The sequence below is a fragment of the Scyliorhinus canicula genome, chromosome 9, assembly GCF_902713615.1.
Source record: "Scyliorhinus canicula chromosome 9, sScyCan1.1, whole genome shotgun sequence".
Classification (NCBI taxonomy): domain Eukaryota; kingdom Metazoa; phylum Chordata; class Chondrichthyes; order Carcharhiniformes; family Scyliorhinidae; genus Scyliorhinus; species Scyliorhinus canicula.
This window is the reverse complement of record NC_052154.1, coordinates 132,328,227-132,345,739: the sequence shown is the minus strand read 5'-3', so window position 1 is coordinate 132,345,739 and position 17,513 is coordinate 132,328,227. Positions and strand designations below refer to the sequence as shown.

The window sequence follows — 17,513 nt, the reverse complement described above, 5'->3', positions numbered from 1 at the left end:
TGAATTTCAGGCCATTCGGGCCCTCGACCCGAATGAACATGCTCTCTAACCGCAATCATGTTTCATTCAGAAAAGAGGACACATTTCAGAAACTATTCTAATTCACAATTTTTGCACATAATTACATTGTAACTGATGTGACACAAGTTTGTGTTTTTGTTGAAGTTGATTAAAAAGTTCAAAGCACCACTTCAAAATGAACATTTAGTAATTTTTTTCTCAAAAGTACATATTTCCCTAACATAGCCCTTGTTTACAAAATTTTGTTTAAAAAACAAAGACAAAAATCACTTGTCAGTTTAAATCATTCAACTATACTCCGATGGCAATATTCACTACACAGGAGGTGCTAAGTTTAGATTTTCATCCCAGAAGTAATCAGCAATGAACCAAAAGTTCAAACCTCTCATTAAAATTAAGTGACACAGGGGGCTTTTTGCTGCCAATACTCTCAAGGTGATTAGGATACAATTCCATGGTACTTTCCAGGTATCTTGTCCAAGTGATGATCCTGCACAAAAGTCTAAGCAGCAGGTATTGACAGACCCCAGTAGGGAGGGATTAGGAATAGTTACAAAAAAAAAGCATAATCAGGTCCTCGAAGCTTCCCCACGTATGCAATCCACAAGGGCAAGCATTTTCAAAGTGGGGGTCGCGCCAATCAGGTCCTCAAAACCTCCCCATGTACACAATGCACAAGGGGATGCATTTTTAAAGTGGGGGTCACGACCCGCGGGCAGGTGTCAGGAGGGTCACAGAGCCAACCATCGCAGAGTGAGAATTCCCGATCACGGGACTTCACACTCAACAGCCGGCTTTTAATAATGCCGGCTGCAACCAGGTAAAGAAAATGCAGGTGCACTGCGCATGCGGCCTGTGTGTATTGGGATCTGAACCCAGGTATCGCGATCGCGGCATGCCGGCGGCTAACTGCATGGTGATCCCTAAACATTACTCAAATGATCTGGAGAGTATATATGCCTCATCGTTTAATCATGGTCAGAACTGAACGTTTGGTAAGGGATATAATGAAAGCCATGGGAAATCATCACATCGTCACCACCTGTGAACTGAAGGGTGGCGTTTTGTTGACCTTTTAGACTGCATTAAAGCATTGAATTGAAACAGTGATTAGTCAATCCCAACGACAGTGGACTTCAAGTAAGAGTCACTGTAATGATCAGTCAACAGGGGAGCTACTCAAGAGTTTACGAACTGAGGTACAAAATCCATGCTTTCCTCTTCGAGAAATTGTCCTGTGGCTGATTAGTTTGCTGATGAAACTTGGATGCTAACTATGTCTTACCTCTCCTCCCATGAACCTGATTGGAGTGCGATTGTGAGGACCAAGCAGGCTCACCTCTCGCATTAAAGGCAAGAGAAAATTGGTGGATCGCTGGCTGGTAAAAATAGGTCCCCAGAAATTTTTTTTAAAAAACTCTGCACAAGGGGAAACTAGAAATTTCAGGTCCCTAGTCAAGAGTGAAGCCGACACGAAACGTAACTCAGGGATCAGTTAACTCAGCAGAGATGGAACTGAACATATCTTTCTGTATTTCAGGCAGTTTCCCAGTCCATTTGTCAAAATGTGCCATTAAAAGCTTCCAAAAATAAATCAATAAAACCGTATGAACTCTTGCTGCATTTGACACAATAGTAAGTTCCTACATTAGTCCAAGAAATCAAATATATAGTTATAAAAATATTTGTTCCAGTGTAAATTATGGGGTTTCATGTTAAATTACATGTATGCAAGGTAGGAGCCAGAACTTAAACTCATTTCAGGCATCCCAATCAGGTGAGACATGAATAGGGAGGAAATAAAGGGATACAGACCAAGTAAGGTCGGAAGGTTTAAAAAAAAAAGTTAGGCCATCATGATCGACACAGGCTTGGAGGGCCAAAGGGCCTGTCCCTGTGTTGTACTTTTATTTGTTCTTTATACAGTCAGATGCCCAGCAATGCTCCCAATAACCTATTGCATCTTGGCTAGATACCAGTTCCAGGGAAAGTACCCTTTACTAAAACTGAAAACCTGCCCGTGCCTTCCCACCCTACTTTCCACATGAGCCATCCAGAGAGCTTGACAGTTAGGTCATCATTTGGTGTTTTTGACCATTTTCCCCCTTTCCTGTGCTAGGTCATAGTTTGGTGTTTTTGACCATTTTCCCCTTTTCCTGCACTAACTAGGAACTAATAGAGACTTGTCAACCTCAGTACACAGATTCCTTTCAACAGGCACAGAGACAACTTTTATTCCATCAGGCAGAAACAGGGTTTGAATCTAAACCCAAAGTGAAAGATAGGCAAAACTGAACACCAATAAAATAACCCGACTAAAATATCCCTAATACTAAGAGGTTACAAACCTCAAAGCAAGCACATACTTGATGACGGTTCCAGAGGAGCAGCTGACCAATCTTCCATTTAAAGTCTTTATCTGCTACATATATACATACATATTCTTAAAAAAGATAGTAAAACCATGATATCAAAGTGGTCCAGCGAATAATGGAGAGGAGAAGAGACAGGTTTACATTTTACAATACTTTAAATGCTACTCTTACAGGAACAGTTCAGAATTTCAAAAGCCATAGGGTAAATTCCTCATGCTGTTCGATACTGGTGGCGAATGCCACACTGCAGAACTGGTGCGCTTCAGGTAACGTGGCTTGATTTTGCCAAAGATGGTCTTAAGGTCAGGAGGTTGAATGATACCAAAGAAGTGGTCCACATCAAGCGGGTGGTAATACTGCTTTATGAGTGCTTGCTGTAATTGTTTACCTGGTGACAGAAAAGCAAATTCCATTGCAATTATAAGCATTCAAATGCTGTGAAAATTTGTCATCACAACAACAGATTTAAAATACATACTGCAAACTAACATTCTGTCCTTTCATTAACAGAGGCCAGAAAGGGACAATGCAAGGCAGTTTGGAAAAATGCTTTCATTTAGTTATGATAATGCTAGGTTTCTTGCACTTGTTGGAGGGGAGAAATTAAGCTAGGGTCGTGTTTGGAGTCATGGGCAGTTTAAGAGAGAGCAAAGCCTGATGCACAAGTGTGTATTGCTTAGGCTTAATGGAAGAAAGATAGGGGCCATACCAAGGGGAATGACAGTGGAAGGGCAAGAGTGCTTGATCAAAGATAGCACTGCAAGCATTATGGTGATGGGTAGCCAAAGGCTAGGCAGCTTTGAAATTGTTCCAAGTTATGTGGAAAGAGGGCACAAGTCCATTTAAGTGAGGTGAAAGTGGGTAGTGATTGCAATCAAAACCATTGGTAATGGCAAGCTGGAGGGTGTTAGAGGTGCTCAAGAGGGATTATCCAACGTTTGGAACATACAGTGCAGAAGGAGGCCATTCGACCCCTCGAGTTTGCACTGGTACCCACTTAAGCCCTCACTTCCACCCTATCCCCGTAACCCAATAACCCCTCCGAACCTTTTTTTTGGTCACGAAGGGCAATTTATCATAGCCAATCCACCTAACCTGCATGTCTTTGGACTGTGGAAGGAAACCCACGCAGACACGGGGAGAATGTGCAGACTCTGCACAGACAGTGACCCAGCGGGGAAATCAAACCAGGACCCTGGTGCTGTGAAACCACAGTGCTAGCCACTTGTGCTATCGTGCTGCCCAAATTAGAGACGTTTTGAAAGAGCAGTTGGGTGTTAATTATGGCACAAGATTTTGATAAAGGCTTGGTGGTGGCAGCCTCATTGCTCAAACTTGAAACTTCAGGTCAAGCCAACAAGTCAAAGCTATCCACAATTAAGTGGATATTTGGAATGAGCACTTTCTGGAAGGAAGTGCAGTAATTGTAATCTACCAAAATTGAAAGGGGTAAGTGGCATTTGAAAGATGCTTGGGGAGGTTAATCCCCAGTGTATGTTGGGCACCAACATAGCAAGATAGAGCAGTTGAGGCTGCTGTTTGCAAGAAGCAATGACGGATGTCTCAAATGAATCTTTATCAGAATGCCAGAAGAGGGACAGAGTAACTACAGACTTATTTAAGAATGTACTTAAACATGGGAGGGGAATGAGTAATGAAGGATTGGGAAAGGAGGCAAGAAGGAAAGAGCAATTATACCTATCCTGGTTAACAAAAGCATTTACTCAGTTAATATGAATCCTGGCAAGTGTTTAGAATAATACATCCTGAACAGAAACTGAAATTAGCTAACTCAGCTGATGAAAGGAATCAAACTTCAAACCTTGTGGATCATTGCATAACATGGTTGAGCCATTAAGTAAACCTTTGATAAAATGTTTAAAACTGCACAGTAACAATAAGATTTCCTCCCAATAATTAACAGTCTCAGAAAAGTGAATCCTCTTCATTAATAGCTATCAATTTCCAAGGTGGGTAATTGAACATCAGGTCCTGGAGTTTGCTCATGCTCCTTACCAAGAAATCTGTGCAATCTGGACAGGCTGATTAAAAACCTAAATCCAGTTATGCCATAACCATTTACACATGGGATTCTACATTTTTTTTTAAATGCTGGTTTTAAAGTCTATTCATTGGAAGTAATGTCTGCCTAAAAATTTAGCCTGGTCAGTAATGCTAATTTATGCCAATTGTGAGCAGCATGGCAGGTGGGGTGTCTGCCTAAAAAAATAGCCTGGTCAGTAATGCTAATTTATGCCAATTGTGTGCAGCATGGCAGGTGGGATGCAGAAGGGTGATTGGCCAAGGACACAATTCTTCGTCACACTGTCCCAGAATTTCAAGTGCACAGGCATCAGTGATCATATATTAAAAGACTTGAAATTGTGGTGGCCAGACAATTGAAGCCTAATTTCAGGTTTGTAAATTTTCCATTCCACTGCAGAAATACAAAAATAAATCAAATTAGAAAGAAAATCTGAGTGAATCATACCATTTGCCCAAGCAGGGATCTGTTTACGTGGTGCTCCCTCATCATCGGTAGAGTCATCACTGTTCAAGTCCATTCCGTAATTGTCCAGATTTACTTTAGGCAACTTGATTTTGGAGTAGCTATTGGGCGTCATGGCATAAGATTCTGAGGTGGGGGAATTCTGGAAAAAAAATTAATCTGTTAAACTCCATAAATTGCTACACGATCAACAAATTACCAAAATAATCTAGCCAAGTTTATTTTGAGAATATACCCTTTTGCTCAATCATGACTGTTTCCCTCCCAGTTCTTTTCTCAAGTGAAACCAATGGCATTTGGGCCAGCACCAAAAGACAGGCAACAGGGAACATCCAGTCTCTGCACCTCCTGTCCAAAGTAGTACAAGTCGGTGATAAAGCGGACAACAATATGAAGTTTGAGATTTCTAGTTCCATTCAAGACTTCAACAGACAAGGAAACTGCTCCATTGGGATGAATTCTACTTTTTTTTTCTTTTTAGAATACCCAATTCATTTTTTCCAATTAAGGGGCAATTTAGCATGGCCAATCCACCTACCTGGCACATCTTGGGTTGTGGGGGCGAAACCCACACAAACACGGGGAGAATATGCAAACTTCACCGGACAGTGACCCAGAGCGGGATCGAAACTGGGACCTCAGTGCCGTGAGGCAACAGGGCTAACCAACTGCGCCACCGTGCTGCCCGGAATGAATTCTACTTAATCAAGCTGGGACCAATGCACTGATGAGTCATTAGCTTCAAATTAACAAGTGGAAGAGATGGTTGAGGTACGGGTAAACACGAGTCTGGAAAGTCAAAGCTCAAGAACAGTAGTAATTTGGATAAAATTAAGCAGATTGTTTAAGATGGACAGAGGGAGCTTAAGGATAATAGGACATTAGGGACCAAGACCACATTGAGGTAAAATGGCAAAACGAAAAGTAGAATTTAAGCTGTCCCATCAGAATACACAGAGCATCAATAAAAGTGTTGATAAATTAAGGGCACAAGATAAATTGTTGGCCAAGATGGGAGCTAAACATTTGATGGTACGTGACTTTGTCAAAATGTCAAAAGGTAACAAGGTAGCCCAAATGATAAAAAAGAATGAGATGGTGGATTTTTGCCTGGGAGAATCAGGATACTAGATCAATATGGGTGAAGCTAAAAGCAGAAAACAATTATGGGAGGAGTTAATCTCCTGAGCAGAGTAGATTTATTTGAAGGTTGGTGGGAGCACTAACACTCGAGACAAATTACAGTTGCACCACATCAAATTTGTACCTTTAAAAAATAATAATGTTCTCCCTGGAAGAAGTGATATGTCTCAACATTTTTAATTTTTTTTCAAATTAAGGAGCAATTTTAGCATAGCCAATCCATCCTGCACGTCTTTGGGTTTGGGGAGGGGGGAACATCCACACAGACACGAGGAGAGAAAGTGCAAACTCCACACAGTGACCCAGGATCAGGGTCAAACCCGGTCCTCGACGGCCTGAGGCAGCAATGCTAACCACTGCACCACAATGGTGTCAACATTTTTTCCAACTGCTTTTCAGAATAAAATTTGACATGGAACTGTAAAGGTCTTCCTCAAAAGTTAATAATTGTGCTGGACAAAATTTAAAATCAGGAAATTAATGGATTACCACTAGGTACTCCAGCCTCAAATTTGTTGAGTATATTGAAGACGGAGATCAATATATTTCTGGACACTAAAGAACATATAAATTTGGATATCTCGGTGCATCTGGCATCAAGTACAACCTTGAAGAGAGTGCGGAGTTTTGACATGTTGAGGGAATCCCAAAAACTCTCCTAAAAATGTAACATTGTTTGTATTTAACATTTAATTCTAAGTACTGTTTAAATTCTAAACCTCATACAGAGGCCCCAAGCAGGGAGAAAGAAGCTGTTAGGTAGTTAAGGAAACTAGTTTGAACTAGTTGGCTCAGGAAAGAATCGAGCTGTTCGGTGGATATCTGGTGAGTGATTAAGATCTATTGAACCTGGGTTCAATTCCAGCTTTGGGTGACTGCCTGTGTGGAGTTGCATGTTCTCCCCATGTCTGTGTGGGTTCCTCCCGCAGTCCAGGTTAGGTGGGGTTACGGGCAAGTGGGCCTAGGTACAGTAATCTTTCAAATAGCAGCACTATTTGAATAGCATTGTGGCGTCACAGCACCAGGGTCCCAGGTTCGATTCCCCGCTGGGTCACTATCTGTGCGGAGTCTGCACATTCTTACTGTGTCTGCGTGGGTTTCCTCAGGGTGCTCCGGTTTCCTCCCACAGTCCAAAGACGAGCAGGTTAGGTGGATTGGCCATGATAAATTGCCCTTAGTGACCAAAAAGGTTAGGAGGGGTTATTGGGTTACTAGGATAGGGTGGAAGTGAGGGCTCAAGTGGGTCGGTGCAGACTCGATGGGCCGAATGGCCTTCTTCTGCACTGTATGTTCTATGTTCTAAATAGCTGTGCAGACTCAATGGGCTGAATGGTCTCCTTCTATGCTGCAGGGTTTCTATGTAAATACATTAAAAAAAATAAACTGAATAAAATATTTTGTTAATTAAAACACACAAGGATATCAGGGCAGGTGATGTGTCATGGTCGCAGCATGGGAGCTCCAGGATACTAGTGTCATCCAGGGAAAACCCATCAGCAGAGCGTGTCTGTTGCTTGAGGAGCTTCAGTTCCAAGCTGGAAGCCAAGCTGCAAACACTGCAACACTCAGGAAGGGAAGGTTAACTGGACACTTTATACCAGGAGGCAGTCACATCCCGAGGATAGCATCTTCTGATTTGGTCAGTGATCAGGGGCAGGAGGGTATTACTTCAGTTGAAGAAGGCAAGGTGACCCAGAAAGCAAGAATGTTCGCCTCTGCAATTGTTCAACAGGTTGGAGATTATTTCAGCTGGCTTGAATAAGAATGGGGACTGCAGGGTGGATGAGCTGACTGACCATGACAGTGGTACAGGGAGCCATTCAAGTGAGAGGAGCAAAAAGGAATGTAGTGGTAGTCAGGTACATATAGTGAAGGTGGCACGGTTCTCTGCAGCAAAGAGTTGAGTCCAGACAGCTGTGCTTCCTGCCCAGTGCCAAGGTTTGGGACATTTATTCAGGGCTGGGGAGGAACCGAGTTGGTAGAAGATCCAGTTGTCATGGCTCAATGGCATAAGCAGGACAAGAAAGGTTCTGCATAGTCAGTATGAAGAGCTAGGCATCAAATTAAGAAACAGAACCTGAAAAAGGTAATAATATTTTGAAGAATGACTAAAAAGATTAATACTAGATTACCTGAGCCACATGCAAATTGGAAAAGGGCAAATAAGATTAGTGAAATTAACATGTGGCTGAAATACTGGTGTGGGAGAAATGGGTTCCGGTTCACAGAGCATTATTAGCACCAATGCTGAGGAAAGTGGGGGCTGTACTGTTGGGACAGTCTACACTGGAACCATTTAGGCCTGATGTTCCAGCGAATTGCACGAGCACGTGGAAAGGATTTTAAACTAAATAGTGGTAGAAAGGGATCAAATTTGGGAAGATGCAGTAAACCAAAAAGGGTAGAGACAAGACTGGAAAGAAAGGTACTAATTTAGTCAATGATAAACAGCCTATGACAGGAAGGGACAAAAGTAAAAATCTAAGAATAAGTCAGCAGATAAGGCTAAACATTAGAAACACAAGGACAAAACTAAAGACACTACCTAAATACACATGTCTTTCAAAACAAATTAATTGAGAGCTGTTGCTTGGTCTGGTGGTAGAGCCCTTGGTGTTGGCCATTAGGGGGTCAGTGGAGTGGCAGGAGATTGTGAGGGGGAGTAGGGAGCATTGGGTGTCACGGACGACCCGTTCCTGTTTATGTTGGACCCACTGGAGAGTATGAGGAGAATTATGGGCATGCTGGAGGGGTTTGGGTCCTTTTCGAGATACAAGTTAAACGCCAGGAAGAGTGAGGCGTTCCCGGTGATTGCGGCGGGTCGGGGGCCAACCTGGAGGCATTGCCATTTAGGGTAGCCAGGGATAGGTTTATGTATTTGGGGGTCCAGGTGACAGGGGAATGATGCACAAGTAGAATCTGACAACGTTGATCAAGGTGGTTTGGGGGGTGGGGGGTGGAGATTTTAAGAGGTGGGTTATGCTGCACCTGACATTGGTGGGGAGGGTCCATGAGGTTAAGATGAATGTGCTGCCAATGTTCCTGTTTGTATTCCAGATTGTCCCCATCTTAATCCCCAAGGCCTTATTCCAGACATTGGAGGCTGTGGTCTCGGAGTTTGTATGGACAGGGAAGGTATCATGGGTAAAGTGGGCCCTGCTATAGAGGCAGAAAGGGGGGCTGACATTTGATAAAAGGCACCCCAAAAGGTGATTATGGAAAATATAACTTCATGATGAAGTTATGGTGGGTGGATTGGCCATGCTAAATTGCCCGTAGTGTTCTAAAAAGTAAGTTTAAGGGGGGGGGGGGGGTTATTGAGTTACGGGTATAGGGTGGTTACGTGGGTTTGAGTAGGGTGATCATGGCTCGGCACAACATCGAGGGCCGAAGGGCCTGTTCTGTGCTGTACTGTTCTATATTCTATGAAGGACGTAACATATCGGCTAGCCAACTGGAAACAGGAAGTAGGCACAATTGGGTCCTTTTCTGGTTGTCAGGCTGTAACAATTCTGGAGGAATCAGAGGGCTCACCAATTTATATAAATGACTTGGACAAAGGGGCCAAAAAGGTATGGTTGCCAAATTTTCTGATGTCTCAAAGATTGATAGGAAAGCATTGTAAGCAGGATATAAGGAGGTGTCAAAGGCACATAGGTAGGTTAAGTAAATGGGCAAAGATCTTTCAAATGGAGTATAATGTGGGCAAATATGAAATTGTCCATTCTGGTAGGAAGAATATATTATTTAGATGGAGAGAGTTTGCAAAGCTGAGATTCTGCAGAATGTGTGTCCCCTAGTGCATAAATTACAAAGTTAGTATGCAGGTACAAGTAATCAGGAAATGGAATGGTGTTGCTGATGGAGGGGCAAATTGAACATCTAAGTTGAGGGGTGATGCTGCAGGTGCACAGGACATTGGGTGACATCAGATCTTGAGAATTGGTCTCGTTATTTAAGGAAAGATGGAGGGCAGCACGGTGGTGCAGTGGTTAGCACTGCTGCTTCACAGCACTCAGGACCCAGGGACAACCTCGGGTCTGGGTCACTGTCCGTGTGGAGTTTGTACATTCTCCCAGTGTTTGCACGAGTCTCTCCCCATAACCCAAAAAGATGTGTAGGGTAGGTGGATTGGCCATGCCAAATTACATACTCTAAATTGGGTATTCTAAATTTATATTTAAAAAGTGAAAGATGTGCATTAGGTCAGAGGAAGTCTGCTAGACTCGAACCAGGAATAGGCAGCTGTCGTCGGAGGAAAGGTGGTTTATATCCACTGGAATTTATCAGAGTAAGAGGTAACTTGATTGAAACTTAAGATCCTGATGTGTCTTCATAAGACAGATGTGGAGATGATATTTTCTCTTGTGGGAGAAACTAATTAAGGGGTTACCAATTTAAGACAAAAAATGAGAAAACTTTTCTGTGGGTAGTGTGTCTTCGTAACTACTTTCTTCAAAAGATTCTTGTTAAATAGAGGGGTGAAAGGTAGGTGGGAGGTTACAATCAGATCAGTCAAGATCTTATGAAATGGTGGAGCAGGCTCGAGGAGCCAAGTACGCCAGTTTCTAATTTGCATGCATCAAAGGACATGGAGATGGATCCGGAAAGTAGATTTGATGTGAAGTTCAGCCATGGTCTTAATGAATGGCAGACCATTCTATTCCTACATCTTATCGGAGCTGATATTTCAATGCATAACTGAAGGCGCACTGTACTGTAGGATGTGCTGTTTTTCAAATTTGATATTAAAGTGAGGTTCCATTTGCCTTCAAGCAGATAACAAATATCCCACAGCACTGTTCAAAGAGGAGAGTAGCTCTTCTGCTAACATTTCTACTTGACCAAACAGCACCAAAAAAGTAACTAGTCATTCATCTCATGCTGTTTGAGAGACTTTGCTGTACAAACATTGCACCTCGCTTTCCATATGTTGCAACAATGACGATTTGCAAAACATTTGGCTGGCTGTGTAACCCTCTTGGGAGCATTTTCTCACAATCTAGTTGCTTTGACCAAAAGGTACGAAAGCACTGCTAAGATTCGAACTCAAGATCTCCTGTTTACAAGACAGGCACTTCAAAAATCTAAACCATAGCGCCAATCTCACCCAGGTCATCCACAGCACTAAAGGCACAAACTAGCTAAGTGCAAGTTGTGTGTTTGCGGAAGGGACACATTGCGATATTGACCACTAATGATGCAGTCCAGGATTCCATTACAACTATTAAAAAACATGAAAAATGCTTTACAATACAGAATGGAATCAAATGTTTCCTGTTGTTCTCCATTCTCTCTCCCACCCCCACTGAAACACTCACGTGCACTTCCACTGTCACATTCAGCACATTTTTGTTGGTGGTCTCCTTCTCTGCTTTCCTGTCTTGCTCTTCCTTCCATTTTCTTTCCTCAGCTTCACGAATTCTCTGACTCGCTTGTCGTTCATACTCCTGTCCTTCCTGCTCTTTTCTAGTTTTCTCTTTTTCTAAACGCAGCTTTTCCAACTCTGCCAAACGTTGTTCTTCCTACAAACAAGAACATGCAAGTATTAACCTGAAGTTCAAGAGTTACCATGTTAATAAGATCACAACTACATAGTACAAATTCGCAAAGACCTGGGAGAGTCATGATTCTGCCCACCTACTAGCAGATAAGATTGCCTGAGTTTTAGCAAATTCTGCAAGTAAATTATTATTATTGGGGGGGGAGAAGCACTGAATACAACCTTCCAACGAACAAAGCAATCTTTGAAAGGAACTATAATCAGTATATATTTCTGCGTTGTTTACCTGGTGCAAGTCATTTGTCATAATCACGCCATTCCTTGTGATACACCTTTCGTATGTGTTTTCTACAAGAGGGGTGTTTGCACTTTACCTAGCAGAGGGTTGAAATCTTATATTGAATAATGTATATTCCGATCATGTACGGATTGATGCAGATTTTGCTGTGTTAGTGTACTTACGGGAACCAAGTTCCTTCCGACAATCAGTTTAATATCTGCGAAACGCAAAGCTGTCATTTCACATTTTGCAAAGACCTTTGCATTAAAATATGCCAGGCGCCAGTGCCCCAAATGATGGATATATTTTAAAATGTCAATCACCGTAAAATCAAGTTCACCCTGCATATGCCTCCCTTAATGAACTATCAAACGTTCATTTAACAGAAGTTCACAGGCGAAATGGAGAAACTAATAATCTTCGCGCAGCAGCACACGCTGTTGGGACAAAATAGAAATAAGCTTTAATTCCGACCTGGAAGTGTTTGATGCTGACACCGGATGCCAAAAGCGAAAACAATTCAATCCCCAGCACAAACATGTATAAAACGAAAAGTAAGTTTTTGTCACCGGGTTTAGATTTAGGAATGTGCTTCGTAGTTACTAATTTAAATGGATTGATCGTAGCTGACATTTATCGTTCAGAAATACTTTCTAGTTTCATGCACTTAACAGTCAAATAAGAGCATTCGAACTCTAAACAAGTATTTCTAACAATGTTTGCAATGTTTTCCATATTGTCTGTGTTACTGCACTACATCGAAGATAATTTGCAGTTATTTCTAGTTAAGAAAAATCACCAGGTAAGTTCAGCTAAATTTGTAATTGGATAATTGGACAAAAAGACGTTGGACCAAAAGACGTGCGGACAAAAAGACGTTGGACCAAAAGACGTGGACGAAGTGTCGTTGGACGAAGTGACGTCGGACGAAAAGACGCGACACGGTGAAAAGTCACTCACATGGGTGCGCATATCACTGGTCAGACAGCAGCTCTCCTTCCCTTAGTGAAATAGTAGGATTTTCAAACAATTTTCCAACTTCATAGTTGCTTTACATTCTGGTACTCTGATACTGGGGGTGGGGTTGTAGGAATCACAAATAGCTGCAAGTGCATCAGAATTAGGTCCCTTACTTGTTTTCTCTCTTTCTCTTCTGCTTCCTTGTGAAGCCTTTCCTTTTCCCGCTGAGCCTGCAATGCTGCATCCTCCCGTGCTGTTCGCTCCAGCTCTCGCTGTAACTGGAGGGCCCTTTCTTTCTCCAAACGTTCACGTTCTCTGTTAATTTAAATTTGTTATTCATTTCCTTCATTGGGCCTCGTTAAATATATTGCTCTAAATAGATTTGTGAGAGTCTACTAACTTAAACTCAACAATAAGACATTTCAGAAAGTCATTAAGCCAACACCTCACTATTATAACATTTGATCCAGGAGTAAAACCCATTTATCCACTTGAATGTTATTTTATTTCTTTTTAAATGGAGGACCGTTCTCAGCATTTAATGGACGAGACAGACCCAATCAATAAAGTCTAAAGAGCAGGAAAAAGATCCAGGTTGGGTTGGATTCCTATTATCAATCAATAAGAAGCAACAGTTCAGGGACCAAGGCAGGCAAAAGCATCCCCGAGAATGATGGCTAAGAATAGAGGTTGATGAGAGTGCAGAGTGAGACAACAGTGCAGTATACTCTAAATTTTAACTTGCCCACCGGCAAGGTAGTATAATTACCTCACGTAATCATCACTTTGCAGTCCCCATCACCAATTTAAGACCACTAATCTTGTTGCAATCGACTCCGGTTACACCAACCACTGCACAATAAAAGTACCTATCCACGTAAAATCTATCTATTTTTCCACCAGGATTGGAAATATGGCAGAAGAGCTGAATAAGATTTAAAATTATCCAGAGAGAATTAAGTGTAAAACTTTTCTATCTATTTTATTTATGAGCACAGCAAAAGTTTGAGCTGGAGCACTTTTACCAATTCAAGTTGCAAGCCGAAAACATACAATCTCATTAGCATTGCTGTTTTAAAAAATAATTTTTACAGGATGTGGGCTTTGCTGGCTAGGCCAGCATTTGTTGCCCATCCATAGTTGCTCTCGAGAAATTGCTGGTGAGCCTCCTTCTTGAACCAGTCCTAGTGGTTTAGGTACACCCACTCGGCTATTAAGGAGGGACTTCCAGGATTTTGTCCCCAGTGACGGTGAAAGAACAGCAATATATTTCCAAGGCAGGATGGTGAGTGACTTAGAGAACTTTCAGATGTTCCCATGTATCTGCTGCCCTTGTCCTTCATGATGATAGTGGTCATGGGTTCAGGTGTTGACGTAGGAGCCGTGAGTTCCTGCAGTGCATCTTGTAAATGGTACACCCTGCTGCTACTGTGAATCGATGGTGGGGGAAGGGAATATTTGTGGAAGAGTGCCAATCAAGCAGGTTGCTTTGTCCTGGATGGTGTGGAGCTTCTGGAGTGTTGCTGGAGCAGCATTCATCCAGGCAAGTGGGGAGTATTCGATCACATTCCTTTTTTAAAAAAAATTATTTTTATAAATTGAGTACTCAATTTATTATTTCCAATTAAGGGGCAATTTAGCGTGGCCAACCCACCTATTCTGCACATCTTTGGGTTATGGGGGCAAAACCCACGCAAACACTGGGAGAATGTGCAAGCTCCACACGGACAGTAACCCAGAGCCGGGATTGAACCTGGGACCTTGGTGCAGTGAGGCAGCTGTGCTAACCACTGTGCCACTTCGATCACATTCCTGACATGTGCCTTGTAAGGTGATGGACAAGTTTTGGGGAATCAGGAGGAGAGTTACTCGATATCACAGGATTCTGAACCTCTGCTCTTGTAGCCACATTTTTTATATGGCTAGTCCAATTTAGTTTCTGGTCCCAGGATGTTGATAGTGGGGGATTCAGTGAAGGCAATGCCACTGAATGTCAAGGGGAAATTCTCTCTTATTGGAGATAGTCACAGCCTGGCACAAAATGTTACTTGCCACTTGCCAACTCATGTCATTGGAATTTCAGTAAAGTAGAATAGATAGGATTTTCCTTTTATGTCCACTTGATCTCCAAATTCTCAGCAGTGCCAATTGTACGTTTGCTCCTTCCAAACCTGCATTTGTCTTTGAGGTGCATAATAGTACAATGACTGATGGTTACAGGATTTAAGAGTACCATATTAAAGGTGGTTACACAAAAATTAAAAATTAAAATTGCTTATTGTCACGAGTAGGCTTCAATGAAGTTACTGTGAAAAGCCCCTAGTCGCCACATTCCGGCGCCTGTCCGGGGAGGCTGGTACGGGAATCAAACCGTGCTGCTGGCCTGCTTGGTCTGCTGTAAAAGCCAGCGATTTAGCCTGGTGAGCTAAACCAGCCCCTTGAACCCCTGGGTTCAAGATTTATTTTCTCTACAATATGGCTATGACAACTACAGCATTTTATTGCTCCATACTTCTCTGCCTGAATGTTCTCTTGCTCCTGCTTTCTTTCCCGCTCCCTATCTGCGGCCAGTTGCAGCTCACGCAGTCGTTCTCTCTCTAGCTCAGCTTGCCGCTGCTCTTGAAACTTTCTGGCTTCTGCCATTTTACGTTGCCGCTCCAGCTCTTCCTCCTTCTTGCGCTGCTGTAGTTCTCGGCGCTCTTCCTCCTGCAAGAGTAAACACTGATTCAATATATCCTCAAAATTAGTGCTTGGTTTCTCAGAATATGAAGCAGTTAACATTGGACACAATAAGATTAAAGTTTGTTCAATGACTTGAAAAATAAAATATTATGGCTGAAGCCCAAGTCAGAGCGACTACAGCAGAGTAGGTTACAACAAACAAAACCCGAGGGAGGCAAATAAAAATCCAGAAGTTACAGTCTACGAATAAATTACTTATCACCCAACCCAGAGAGAGGGGATTTAGACAAGAAGAAATAGCAGAAAACTGCCTGAGCATCTAGGAAATGCTAATTACAAACCATACAAAATAAAGTTACTCGCATATTTAAAAACAATTGCCAGTTATTGTTTGAGGTCGGATAATAGTCTGCCAATGAGACAGGCTCACAAAAAAAGTCACTTCATTAAAGTATTAAGAGTTGATGCAGCACAAATTTGCACGAGAGGTAACTGGAAGCACAACAGCCATACCAACTGCTGCAATCTCTTATTTCGGATTTCCTCTTCTTGCCGTCTCCGAGCTTCAGCCTCTTCCATTCTCTTGGCAGCTAATTGCTTTTTTGCTTTTTCTTCAGCAAACCTTTCTTCACGCATCTGTAAAACAATATAGAAAGACAAGTTAATCTCTTTAAATAATGTACAAATATTTTTTTTTTTTTTTTAAAAGAAGGAAAACCTTCCCCACATATATTATACTTTGTTTATCTGCCGTTCGGCAGCACCAGAATGGTCATAACCTTTGCATTCTTCTCATCAATCTGAGCAAACTTCTGCGCAATTTTCTTTTTCTTCTCCGCCTCTTGTTGTTCAACTCGGGAACGAGTTTCCAAAACACGTCTGACTTGCATTTCCCGTTTCCTGGTGAAAATATTTGTAAATTTTATTCAGCTGTATTTAAGGTTCTCACTACACCCCACCCCCTCCTAACCGCACATGGGGACATAAGATAAATGAAAACAGGAGTCATGTTGATAACACCATAGTCAAGAGTACTCCATACGATAACGATTAAGCGCTGGAGAATAATATAAACTACAATAATAATAGCTTATTGTCGCAAGTAGGCTTCAATTAAGTTATTGTGAAAAGCCTCTAGTCGCCACATTCCGGTGTCCGTTCGGGGAGGCTGGTACGGGAATTGAAGCCATGCTGCCGGCATTATTCTATATTACAGGCAAGCGATTTAGCGCACGGTGCTAAACCAGCCCCATGTGAAGGTGCAAAAGAAGATTTTCATACGACAGCAGAACAGCAGGCTTTTTTGCCCATCCGGAAAGTTGAACAGCTGGAGAAGTAATCATCCTATGGTTGAAGGGTGACTCAGTAGAGCTCAAATTATGAAGAGGGCTGCGCAAGATAGACTTGTAGAATATGTTTCTGTTGTGAGGGGGGTTGGAGGAAAGAAAGAGGAGTGTGTGTGTTTGGGGGAGGGGAGGGGGGTGGTGATGTGTGGTGTTTCCAGACCAGATATCGTAAATAAAAAGGGAGCTCCTAATAAATCTGAACAAAGAATGTTTTCCTCAATTTCCTATTAGTGTGGAGAACTCACCATCACAAGGAATAGTTGAGATGAATAACACAAGATTCAGTTTCAGGATTTTCGATCGCAGGGAGAAGTGTCCAATGACCACGACCAGCTTTGAAAAATGCCAGATGTTCCATGCATGCGTGCCCCCTCAACCAGATTTAGCAGTGCACAGGCCCGGAGCCCAGCAGGACAGACCCCCTCCTCCCAATATCAACGCTCTGTCCCAGGACCAGATTATTTACTTCTTTTTTTTTAAATAAAGAGAGAGTTGTCCCGCCGGAAGCCATGGCAGAGAGCAGGTCACACGTCCCGCACACTGATGTCACGTTCTCTGGGCTTGAAACTGGAGGGCTTCCTCGTAGCAAGCAAGCAACAAGACTGAATAACTGAAAATGGATTGCTTCATAAGAGAGAGGGCCAGAGACACAAATAGGCCAGGATCTCAACTAAATCTGAAGAAAGCTTCCCTG

At 42.4% G+C, this 17,513-nt stretch overlaps 1 protein-coding gene across 7 annotated transcripts in view; it reads right to left on the bottom strand.

The window, feature by feature from the left end:
• Nucleotides 1-185: 185 nt before the first annotated feature.
• The window catches only part of LOC119971707 (inner centromere protein A-like), an 80,039-nt gene continuing 62,711 nt past the window's right edge, over nucleotides 186-17,513 (bottom strand). For all 7 annotated transcript variants that reach the window (XM_038807624.1, XM_038807623.1, XM_038807621.1 and 4 more), the window contains exons 12-18: nucleotides 16,253-16,373; nucleotides 15,987-16,109; nucleotides 15,304-15,497; nucleotides 12,965-13,106; nucleotides 11,370-11,573; nucleotides 4,888-5,047; nucleotides 186-2,784 (exon numbers count right to left, since the gene is read on the bottom strand). In XM_038807624.1, the coding sequence (XP_038663552.1) occupies nucleotides 2,585-2,784; nucleotides 4,888-5,047; nucleotides 11,370-11,573; nucleotides 12,965-13,106; nucleotides 15,304-15,497; nucleotides 15,987-16,109; nucleotides 16,253-16,373 (1,144 nt within the window). In that variant the 3' untranslated portion in view covers nucleotides 186-2,584. The remainder of the gene's footprint in view (nucleotides 2,785-4,887; nucleotides 5,048-11,369; nucleotides 11,574-12,964; nucleotides 13,107-15,303; nucleotides 15,498-15,986; nucleotides 16,110-16,252; nucleotides 16,374-17,513) is intronic.